This window comes from Eutrigla gurnardus (assembly GCF_963514095.1).
Source record: "Eutrigla gurnardus genome assembly, chromosome: 5".
Classification (NCBI taxonomy): domain Eukaryota; kingdom Metazoa; phylum Chordata; class Actinopteri; order Perciformes; family Triglidae; genus Eutrigla; species Eutrigla gurnardus.
The window spans coordinates 16,365,582-16,378,208 of NC_139919.1; the positions used below are offsets into that span (position 1 = coordinate 16,365,582).

The 12,627-nt window shown below is 41.6% G+C and overlaps 1 protein-coding gene across 3 annotated transcripts in view; it reads left to right on the forward strand.

The window, feature by feature from the left end:
• The window catches only part of atp8a1 (ATPase phospholipid transporting 8A1), a 98,029-nt gene extending 86,068 nt beyond the window's left edge, over positions 1-11,961 (forward strand). For all 3 annotated transcript variants that reach the window (XM_084010079.1, XM_084010081.1, XM_084010080.1), the window contains 4 exons: positions 4,986-5,074; positions 5,383-5,475; positions 7,332-7,423; positions 9,463-11,961. In XM_084010079.1, the coding sequence (XP_083866205.1) occupies positions 4,986-5,074; positions 5,383-5,475; positions 7,332-7,423; positions 9,463-9,560 (372 nt within the window). In that variant the 3' untranslated portion in view covers positions 9,561-11,961. The remainder of the gene's footprint in view (positions 1-4,985; positions 5,075-5,382; positions 5,476-7,331; positions 7,424-9,462) is intronic.
• Positions 11,962-12,627: the final 666 nt, after the last annotated feature.

Below are 12,627 nucleotides of genomic sequence, written 5' to 3' on the forward strand. Positions count from 1 at the left end.
TGCTTGTCACGAAGGCACACATTTAAAAAGGGTCACTCATCCTTGTACTGATTGCTCTCCATAACGGATCAGAGCAGTGTTTTGCACCTTTTAGTCCATTTGTATTTGTGTGTGTTTTTACTGCCCTCCAGGCAGTTTCTGGTTTGGAATCCAACTCAAAGAGAAACTTGAAACTTGTTTAAGACAAGTAATCCATCAAACTTAAGACATCCTTAGCTTTCAGTTTAATTATTGTTGTTTGCAATGTACCTGAAAGGGTAGGTTGATGATGATAACATGCAATATTTGAGAGTTAACTGACAAAATTCCCCAGCACGGCAAAAAAAACCTGATGGATGCTTTCCTCTTAATGTCGTCTTTCAAATAAAAACTGGGATCGGGTTATAAGGTTTCTTTTTTTTTTCATCTTTCGCAGAACTATTCTTCTTCTGGGGATCAAACATGCTCCTGATTTTTGTTTTGAAACACCCAAAGCTCGGCCCTGTTCATCACTGCTGTTGACTTAGTCCCTCGGTGGTACTTGTGGAATCCTGTTGGTCCTTCTTTAAGAATCATGAGCATGTCATCGGGAGGTTTAGTTAAACTCTTGGACCCAGATCTGTTCGTCCTCCCTCGGCTAATGATTGATAAACACCACAACACATTATTAGTGTAATAACTGACCATGGTGTACAGTAACGGTGAGAACGGTTTCAATCTGCTCAACACACATTGTAAATCAGACGTGTTTCGTCGTGGCTGTGACTACTGAGTGCTTATGTAAGGAATTTCTTTTCTCTGTTTTCCTAGTCGATGTCTTGCTGTCTTTGTTAGGCAACACACGGAGAGCATGGAGTGGATGAAGGACCCAGCTAAGAAAGTCGTTTATTTACACGCTGTCCTCGTTTGGGGTGGTTATTGGCTCATTTGGTGTCTGCTGAAGACATTCGGGGAATTTGTGGATTTGCCTCGTCCAAGCAGGGCTGCCTTTTTGCTCTTTATTGGCTTTTATTTTTTGCTATTCGTGCACTTTCTTTGACTGAGCATGCTTCATTCTTACATCCTCGGTCGTCTGGTTCCTTAATATTGTGCTGTGTTTGCGACCTCCCTCTCCATGAGAAGGTTTAACTTTGTATTCACAAGAAAGTCTGTTGAGGATTGGAGCCCCATTTGGCCAAATGTTTAGTTTCATCTTTAATTTCCCTCCTCGCCGTGAAGCCAGCGCGTACAGTGTTGTCTGGTTAAGCCAGCTGTATTCAGCCAATTGGATAATCAACATGGATAGATGCAGACCAAAATAAAGTCTGAGCCGGGATTCGGCTTAGTCTAACCCTTCTCCTGTCAGTCTAGGGAATAAAATATGTCGTACAAAGAAGCTCTGTGCATTCAGGAAGCTTGTGTTTGAATATAAGCAGATCTGGGATGTCGTACAGCTCCTAGTGTTATGAAGTAGTTTTTTCTTAGTTTTCCTTGTTGAATCCAGAGCAAACTGTAGACCTATGGGGTGGATACTGACGTAGTGTGTTACCTCCATTTACATTTACCATTACAATGGCAGGTATTAGCATAATTCAAACTGCTGGGACTACAGACATTCTTCAAGGTGATCAGCCAGGTGTCAGATTCCCCTGATCAAGTCTTCCTGGAAAAGGAAGCAGAAAACACTTGGTCTGGTTTTCTTGATGTCCTTCCACATACAAATTCCTGTAGATATATCTCCAGCAATCGAAAGGGTTAACCTTCTAGTCAGAAGTCCACCTCTTCACTTTTAAGATAATTTGTTTAGCTTTAGTTGGCAGTGTAGAAATGAACAGGAAAGGTGGGGAGAGAGAGTTGTCATCAAGAGTTATCATGAGGCTACCAGCACCTCTTTACCACCACTTCATCCCTAATTACTTCCACCGTTTGGATACCATGACACATACATCTTACATCAGTGTATTTGCTGGTTGTCATTTTGCATGTGTGTGTGTGTGTGTGTGTGTGTGTGTGTGTGTGTGTGTGTGTGTGTGTGTGTGTGTGTGTGTGTGTGTGTGTGTGCGTGTGCGTGTGCGTGTGTGTGCGTGTGGCCATGACGGGGTCAGTGACCTATCAAAACACAACGCTCCGTGCCGGCGGACACTACAGTCTGTCCAGCCAGACAAGTTTATTAGTTTGTCCTAAAAATACAGCCTCACTTCTTGGACCTCTCTCACCCCGTGCAGCTCCCAGGGGCCCCCTGGTATGAGGCTTCGCTAGCATCCACCAATACTGTTGGCCCTGCTCACAGTCACAGAGCCTTTCCAGATGCCTGAAGACAAACATTTGTTGGTTGTAATTAGTCTGATTTGTTTGGATTTAGAAACTCTGATGTCAAATTGTAGAACTAACGGTGAATTAATGCAGTTTATTTAGGTCCAACTTTTCCTTCATAAGTGTCTCATAGTTTCTGTAGGTTTCTGAGTTTCACCCAATATTACAATTAATTATTGTAGCACATGTTGTTGCCAGTATTTTAATTGTATGGTAAACTTGAGATGTTAAATATCAGTTCTGTATATAAATCATTTGTGGCCCCGAGGTTTGAACGGTGATATAAATATGGTCTATAGATTAGACTTGTGAAAAACTGAAATGGTTTATTTATTGAGCTAGTATGCATCCCTGGTTTATTTTCATGAGGCTGTCAAGACAGCTTAAATGCTCCCATTAAAATGCATGATACACTCGATGAAAATTAAAATAATTAAACTGACTTGCATTTTAAAAACCCTTAAAAAAACAGTGAATGTTTCCACCGGGGCTGTACAATTTCCAAAATTGACATGAAAATATCCCGTGCTTGAATGTAATTTTCCCTCATTTCATACATTTCAGCCTCCTGGGTAACACAGAAAAGCTCTATTCATGCGAGTGCCATCTCAGACCGTAGGAAAAAGACCTTTTTGATTTCCTGTCATTTGGGATTTCCTCTTCTTCCAGTGTTTTGTCAGACATCAAAGTCAATTTGCAGGTAATGGTGAACAGATTAGCTAATTTGAGCAAACCTGAGCACTTTGATAGTTTTGACACTGATCCATGTGTGTGGGGGGGGGGGGGGGGGGGTGCATCCTAAGGGCCCTGCCTGTGTCAAATTACAGGAAAGACACTGTCAAGGGGCCCCAGCAGTTTAAACAAGTGGCACATTACAATGCAAGGAGCCCAAGTTTGCAAGTTTTTCACCACGCCGTGTAATGACAGATAGTTTCAGTGCAGCGGGCCAAAGCAAACATTGTTTCACCCCCACAAGACGATCCACTGTCTCCCCTCCTCCCCGAACCCAAGTCAACCTCCCGACACAGCCACCGCTTTGTGATTTTTAATTTAAATCATCACGGGTGACTGTCATTTGTAGGAAAAATATGCCTCATTGGTAGCAGACAGAGGAGAAACCGTTTCTTCTTAAACGCCCGACTTGTTTTAGATCACATCCAAATGTGTTTAATCTCCCAGCAAGACGAATGAGTCCCAGTGAGCATCATAGCTGTCTCATTTGTAGATTTATTTTGATCAGGAATATGGATTTGTTCCAACACTGTGTTAAAAATAAAAACATCAGCTCATTGTTTATGATTTATAGGAGTTATGTGACAGCAAAGCAAATCATCTCTGTGAACTTGAAGTCAACTTGGCTGACAATAGTGGCATGTTGCTGACGAGAAAATCTGAATATCTTCGTAATTAGGGGCTGAGGTGCCCCTTTGACAGGGAACTAACATAACGATTACAAAGTGGTAAAGTTGGCACATTTTTCTGGTTCCAGATATTTATTTAAATTAATTGTTTGGTCAATGAGCTAGAAATCGATGAATAACTAAGAGTGGACAACCATGCTAGCTGCTCTGTGATGCTGGACAGAAACTAAATGGATAAGGAAGAGCGCAGGGCTTTGAAGCACATTTCATATAGTGATCAAACAGTGCAATTACAAATTTCAGTTCGGTCACATGATGCCATTGGTCCCAAAAAAGACTTTTTCTTATACATTTACATTGGGAAAAGACTGTATCTTTTATTTTTTTAAGTAAATCAACTTCCCAGTACCAACACTTGAGAAGCCCTCATTTGAATTGTTAGGTCCTCAAAGTAGTAAAAAGAACTAATGGCAGAATCCAGAGTTATTTTCCTTCCTTGAGAACATGACTGGACCGAGGGCTCGGAGGATTAAAGGAAACACTGGTACACTTGCTCTATGTGCTCATGGATATGGATGGATGTTTTACATTATTGTTTTTTTGGATAAGCTACAATATTCAGAACCAATCTTTATTGCAATCACTAACAAAACACTAAATTATAATGGCAGAATTCAGACAAAAACGTTCAACATTTCTTAAATGCATTAATTCAAATCTCTGAATTTCTCCAGTGATCATCTTTTAGCTTTCTGCAAACCATCTAAAGTTACTGATGAAGACTTGGCTAACAGGCTAATGGAGTTTAGATATGATGAGGCTTTCCATGTGGATATTCTCTATTGGAAGTGGAGCATGTGAGTAGTAAACATAGATTCATAACTACAGCTCCAGCGACATCCTCTTAGACTTGGTGGCTGGATGTTTCATTAAGAGCATCTCCGATCATGGTCCTATGATGTATTGACAGCCGCTCTCAACACGGCAGACAGTTAAACCATTCTCCTGTGAAAGAGATACCTAATGTCAGGATACTTCAGAGGCACTTCCTCCGCCCGAAGGGCTAAAAGGTGGAGGAGATCCACACAAAAACATGGTATCATTTAGTCACGGAGGATTAACCCACTTTAAGTTCCTTGGACTCATCTCCTCTTTATTTCCACAATATAACTGTTTGTTTTGGCCTGCCTTTGTCATGTATGGTTTTTATTATGTGGCACTACAGAGGATAATAATGGCTGTTCTTTATCAGGTGCTTCTTCTTTTAAAGAGCTCCTCCTTTCATCTGATCAGGTGTTGAACTCTGCATTGTCTGCAGTGACCCGGGAGTAAATATATATCTGTGTGTGACAGGCGGGGATGATGTTCAGTTCGGGGGTCTTCTGGATGGGCCTGTTCTTCATCCCAGTCACCTCGCTGGTCTTTGACGTGGCCTACAAAGTGTAAGTCTTTTCTCTAAACTCTCCCTGCTCATCATCACTCCAATACACATCCGATACAGGAAATTCCTCCGGAATCTCTCCTATCTATAAGACTACAGACATCCATGAAAACCGTGCTCATGTTTGTGTCTGCCCTCTGTCTGGTTGATTCATCCCACAGCAGATTCAAGGTGTCAGGAGCAGGATTTTTATTTCCTGCTGTTTTTTAAAGCTACTCTGAATCGGTCAATGGGCTATTTTAATGTCAGTGTCTATGAAAGTTCTATCACGTTAACGCATTATTATTTTTGATTTCAATATTATTACAGAGTGAAGAAAGTGTGTTTCAAGACCCTGGTGGATGAGGTGCAGGAGCTGGAAGCTTTATCCAAAGACCCTGGAGCAGTGGTACATGGAAAGAGGTACGGTTACACATCAGTTCAACACTTTTGTCCGGGGTTTTAAATTTACATTTTTGATTTATTGGTGTAATGTTTTGTTTCCAAGGGGACGGTGAAAAAATAATTTTTCTTGTGGGAAAAAAAACGAGACTAATGTAATAAGATTACGGTAATGTATCATCAGTGATGATCACATTCAAAGTGCGGCGTTAATCAAGGCTTTCGCTGAAGATCCACTTGAAGCCGGAAAATTGCACATCATCATCATCTTCGTCCACATCTTGCTTATCACTGTAGCAAATCTACAACTCTCCTCAACAATATATCTGGATTTATTCCGATATTCCCATATTTTCGTTTGTCCCCCGGAGGCATGGGACACACAATAGAGGCCTGACGGGAACTAATAATAATCTTCTCCTCCACAGACATTGAGAAGACACTCATATCACAGGTTCGGACTTGTAAATAGCAAAGTAGGCGCTTAATACTATTGAAATGCCTGAAACAGACATAGATGCCTCACGTCAGCCAACCGCTGTTGTTCAAGATAATTAATCCCATATTAAATGTGTTATATGATGTTCATGCAAAGTAGCTCTAACTCCCACACGACTAACTCTGTTATTGTAACTACATTGAGTTGTCTGATCCTCATCCTGTACGCCATGAAGGCAACATTATCCTCAGCTGCCAAAAGCCAAACTTTCTGTCCCACAGCTGTATCATTTATCTTTGGTTAGTTTTTCAGGAAGCCAATGCTGAGCATTTTGGCAAGTTTTAGGTTAAATTTTTTCCACTTATGATCGTTCACTTTTTCATGCATCGCTGATTCGTGCAGCAAAATCCTGTTAGCACACAACGCCATGTGAAACAAATTGCTCATGTCTCACGGAAAACAAACTGGGGTGAAATGGGGGTCTTCAACATGATGTGTAGTAATTTGCCATAAACCGTTCTTCTCATGGATTTGGAGCATTCCCCATAACGGCCTGATACCAGAGAAAAGGGAGAGCTTCTGAGTTATGAATGGCATAATAAAACGTCAAACTCACAGTATACTGTCTCACTGTATATATCATCATATGGCCCAACACTGTCAGGGCCGGAGTCGATGCCTTGGCCATCATGCTTTAGCTGCACAAACTACAAAGCATTTTTGACAAATTCTCAAGGCGAACTTGGAGGAAGAATCATCTATAACCTCACAAATCCCTCCGAATTTCACAAATACTCCCGGCTCCGCTGCCAACACTATTCCTATGTGGAAGAGCGGAATCTGGAAATTGCTGCTAAATTGCAGGAGTTTAACCATAATGTCAGTAATGATGTCATAAGAGTAGATGCTCCACTTTTTTTTTTCTCACACTAACAAATGTCTCTTTAGCTCCTATATTAAAACCATATATTATAAAAACGTATTAGTTTGCTCTGCTCTCTGGGGCCCGAGGCCTGCAGCGGGAATCAACATGGAGCAGATCAGTGTGAGATCTCCTGCTGGCTGAAAGTGATCCCTGAGTCTGGCCACTGTCCCGGACCCAGCAGGCTGCAGGCACACACACACACCCTTACAGAAACAAACACGCAGGGATACAAACACACAGATGCATGGATCATTTTGCATCTCTACGTAGGAGGACTCATGTACATCATGACATGCCTTCCTGCCCACATGTTTTAAATATTTCACCCACACACACTGTGTGTTTTTGGCCGAGTTTTGTCTTCCTTGCGTGGTGCTTCGTAGCAGCAGGTAGAGCAGTTGGCAGGTTCATCCACTCTGGAGGTGCTTGGACACAGACTTGAAGCATGGCTCATTAAATCTGCCTGTGGTGCTCGGCATGCTGCTAACAACCTGCCTGTTTGTGTGTTTGTAGTTTGACGGAGAGGGCCCAGCTCCTGAAGAACGTCTTCAAGAAGAGCACCGTCAGTTTGTACCGGTCTGACTCCATGCAGCAGAACCTGCTCCGTAAGTTGCACAATATTTCTTTCTTCACTTTCTCTCGCTCTTTTTCTTTCTCTCTTACTTCCTTTCTTATTAAAAATGCCTCAAAGTGGAGGTGTGAGGCTGTTAACTCTCACCCCAAAGAATAGAAAAAGGAATTTATCTGCTTCCTGATCTGTTCCCTCGCCGGGGGAGCAGATCGAGCGTCATTACTCGTCCTCCGGCGGATACTGTATCTCTAAAACCATCGTCTCACCCTTGGTCTTGGGAGGCAGTTACACGAATGCTCATCCCACCTCTCTTCATAAATACTCTGCGTTAACCAGATGCAGGAAACACACGTCAGCCCCACAGTTCCCCGTGTCTTAACCTTCTCAAACTTCTTATATGGGCCGTTAGAGTTAGAAACATCAAAACATACAGTTTGGAAAGTGCTGGATATCGAATCTCACTACTTTTTTTAATCATCTGAACTTTTTTTTTTAACTGTATTTTGTTTATTTTCCAATGTATGTCTATTTTTTGTATCATTGTTAAGGACATCAAACACTAAAGGCCAAATTCAGCAGGCTTAGTGTTTATTTTTAATGTTGGTATTATTATCATGATGTTAGTATAATTTACTGGTAATTATTTCAGCTGTAAGTGAATTACACTTACACAGTAAGAAAGGCTTACTTTCTACTCACGAGTGTATAGTCGGGTATCAAAGTATAGCTTTCTTAATCTGCAGCAAAACTCCGGTGCACATTGGAAACTCTCCAGTGCTACTCAAAGCATGGGCTTGTTTTCTGTTCATTCTTCTGTTTGGTTCTGTCCTCTGTCTGATCAGTTTGTTTTTTGTTTGTCTCATAGGTGGGGATGAGACCATTGTTGTGTGATACCTTTTTTTAATTTCCTCATTCAAACCTCACCCTCTTTAGTCCTCCAGCCTCCCCTAGCTCCCTGATAGATGCCTCTCTCCCCCTTTGACTTGCGGTTGTTGACTTCCTGTCCTCCCCTCGTTTGCCTCGTGTGTCCTGAGTTGAGTTCAGTAGAGATAACCTTGATGAAATGTTGCGCTGTTATTCCCCCCCAATGCACTCGTCTCAGCGGGGTCCTTTGAACTTCCCCGCTGTCCTCCAGGTAGTGACCGAGTCATTTGACACCTGAAGGTGAGTCAGGGGTCAAAGGTCAGAAAGGAACCCTGTAGGAAAGCTTAGGTGGTAGATCACAAGGCTGCTCTTGTACTACAGATAAAACATTTGGGGGAGCTGTGTTTATTTTAGCGTATTATTTTCACCCCATGATTTATTTTGAAGGAATAGTGTGACATTTTGGGAATTTTCTTATTTGATTTCTTGCCGAGAGTAAGAGTGATACCACTTTCATGTCTGCGTGCTGAATCTGAAACTACAGCCAAGCCCCGGTTTGTGCCTCTGATGTATGAACATTAGCATGACATTACATAAGCCTTGATTTCTCTGGGGGAAATCTGTACGCTGCATGATGAAAGCATTTTTTTAAACTTTTTTCCCGAGCTGTGACTCGGACTACCATAGGAATCTGTTGCAACTTTGGAAGCAGCTTTAAATTATTGGCAAAAGATTTGCTTTCAGAGGAATTGAGACCTGCTCTGTGTCTCCAATGTAACGTTAATACCTGAAGCTAATAGCTGTGGATAGATCGCCACTTAGCTTAGCATAAAGACTGGAACCAGGTGAAAACAGGTAGCCTGGTTCTGACTCCTTCTCACAGCCAAGTATTCTCACTTACATTATTATATTATATTATATTTTACACTTTGTGTGTCGATTAATCAGATGTGATATAACGTGTTAATTATTGAGTGTTTTTGTGGCGGTAGGCAGAGCTTGTTACCTTTCTGTTTCTAGTCTTTGTGCTAATCTAGCTGGCAAGAACGAATACAAATTTCCCAAAATGCCGAACTATTGCTTTGTTTAGTGTTTTTCATATTTTTTTGTTTATTCAGTTGATTTGAGTGTGTTTTTTAAGTTATGAATACATTTTAATTACACGAATCACTGATTTACATCGTTGTAACGGCTTGAACCCTTTTTCAGATGGCTACGCCTTCTCTCAAGACGAGAACGGAGTGGTGTCTCAGTCTGAGGTCATCAGAGCATACGACACCACCAAACAGAGGACCAACGAGTGGTGAGCCGCCGGCCCTCTGGTCGGCCGACGTGGAGCCACAACAGCCGTTTCTACTGGCGATATTTGAAGCTTGGCGGGGGGAGGGCGAGGCGTGTGCCTCCAGCACTGAGGGGATTTTTGGACATGAAACAGACAGCGTCTTTGAAAAAGGGAAAAAAAACAAAACAAGGAACAAAACATATTGTGTCCACTATCAGCTGTAGTTGTGTGTCCAGCAGACATGATGAGCACTGTGCTTTCTTAGCAGTCTGTGGTCTGAAGTTCTTCACTGTTCTTGCTCAGTTTGTTGGAGTGAACGTCTCCTCTCGATTTAAAATGATCTAAAACCGTTTATTTAAATTATAATCAAACTCCTAAACACTGTTATTCTAGAAGTTAAAACACTGGACGATGATTAGTTTTAGAGGATTTGAACTTGTGAAAGATTGCCAAAGAGCAGTCGTGTATACAATCTTCCAAGTACTAGTGAATTCGGAAAACTTTAAACCAAATGTAATCACACTCCCGAGTGTATTCCAGCACTAAACGGACCACTTCAGAGCAGACATTGTAATATTTAAATTTTCTTTTTGCACTTAAGAAAGCATCTATTGTGTAAAGCCTTACATTTACTCATGCCTTCATCCTTGTTTCGTTTAAAACACATTTGTTTCTTTTGAGCTTCATTTTTTTTTTTTTTTTTTTTTAAGTATGTAGATATCTTGCCTGGTTATATTAATATATTTTCCTTTTTTATTTCTTTTGTTGAAGAAGTTGCCTCCTGCAGCTCACTGTAGTCGTTTCCACCGTTTTTACAGCAGAAGCATTGCTCTCGACAAATAATTGCATTCCACACATCACTCCTGTCTCAACGATCACAACGGTGCCTACGTAGAACCCTTCCCTCATAGAAGAAATAGATAGCCAAGAATAGTTTAGCCAGCTAGCTTAGACCAGTGCTCCACACACACTCACTGAAGACAAAATCACTGTCTCCGCACCACAGTCCTGCACTCGTACAATGTGAAAACTGGAGTGCCTTGTGGCACGGGGTAGAAGCGATGAACGTGTTCCTGCAGAGGTGAACGGGATGTCTGATGGTCTTGTTGGAGCTTACAGTGGTGATAGTGTTTCCCTTAAAATGGAGATTTTATCCTTCTAACATAAGTGCCATTAGCTTAAGCGGGAGAGAAATATTAGCCAGGAAAACTCCACGATAATATCAAAACTACTTTGTCTCTATAGTTATTTTGTGGATTTGTATTTTTATATTGGAGATGTAAGAATTTTGCATTGACTGGCTTTGTAATGAACTGTCTGTAACTTTTAAGTTTTTTTCATCCTCTGATAAACTGGCAGGATAGAATAGATGGAACGAGGAGACCGAGCTTTCTTAAATGTCTTGTTATTATTAATATTATTGTTACAGCCTGATTTATTTATAATTGACTACTTCATGTCCGTGTGATTGCTTTCTTCTCCCTATGGGAGATTACATCTCTGACGGTGTGTGTGCGCGTGTGTGTCAGTTTATTGCCTGCATGTGCATGTGCCGTATGTGTGCGTGTGTGTGTTTGTGTGTCTGTCACCTCTACTGTGGATAACTTCTGTGTATGCGTTGCATGTCTGTGTCCTTTATGTGAGACCGGGAGTTCCTGACGTTTCCTGGTGTGTTTTTTCCTGTGTGTGTGTGTGTGTGTGTGTGTGTGTGTGTGTGTGTGTGTGTGTGTGTGTGTGTGTGTGTGTGTGTGTGTGTGTGTGTGTGTGTGTGTGTGTGTGTGTGTGTGTGTGTGTGTGTGTGTGTGTGTGTGTGTGTGTGTGTGTGTGTGTGTGTGTGGTCGACCTCGACTGTGAGTTTCTGATGCTCAGCTCGCTTTGACAGGAGATGTTGCACAATGCACTCGATGTACCTTTCCAGTCGTGGATATCTGGTATTATTTTGGTTTCAGTATATGATTTCTCTTGAGTGTAAATGTCTGTAACTCATTTCCCACATGCAGTGTACCTCTGCTTGACAAGGAAAGCTCTCCAGTGAGGGTTAATGACTCTTTTTTTCTCTGCTGGTCTTTTAGTGTTAAAACTTAATTGGTCGTCATTTTGTCAAAAAGTTTCCAAACCGCTGAATGTGGATGTAGACTGTTGCTTTCTTTTACCGGAAAACATAAAAACACACGTTGTTGTCTGTGAAAGTCGTGGGCTGCATGAATGGATAACACAAACTGTTCTCTGAAATGTTTAACTGTACTACTTTGATTCTCCCTCAAGTGTTGATCACTTAACAAAAGAGAAAAAAAATGCACCTTTAACTTTACTTTTCAATATTTGTTTCTTTTTCCGTCATTTTGTTCTATGATTGTTCTGCATGTTGGGACTGCAAACGTATAAGTGTCGTCTTTTACTGCCATGAAGGACTACTGAAATAAACTTTACAACCATGGAGAAACATCGTGGAACATCATTGCTTATTCTTCTGTGTATTTGCAACTTGTAATCACGGCGTCATCTCGAGGCGGTGTGTTGCGACGAACAGCGCAGTGAGAACCTAAACAGGAAAAGGCAGGGAGAACAATCTGCCTGTGGGCTACGAATTATATCAATAGAGTCCATATTTGTTATGATGGAGGAGTTCAGTCGAACTTCTACTTTCTGTGCTCCCAAACAGACAGTGATCTGATGAAGTTGATCAAGAAACATTTTATAGACCAAACAAGAAATTGAGGATTAGGATTTTCCTTAAAAAACAATGTATTGACGACCCGGGCCTCTGCCTGTACCTTCTCGTTTCCTTTAATGATGTGTTCGGGAAGTTTCTGGGCGTCAACATCTCCAAAAACGTAGCAACCGGGTGCCAGATTGTTAGTACACATCCGAGAGGAAGCTATGAAAATGGCAGACACGGCGCCGAAAATCACTCTGCAAATATAATGAGGCGAAGATCCAAGCGGACGCAGTTTCTTCCCAAACTAGAGTCAAGCTGAGCTTTTCTCCCATTGGCGAGCACCGTCACCGTCGTTGAGCTGGGGAGGAGGCGACAACCCTTAATGTTGTGTTTACACATCGCACATGAATAATTTGACACATTGTGCCTTTAA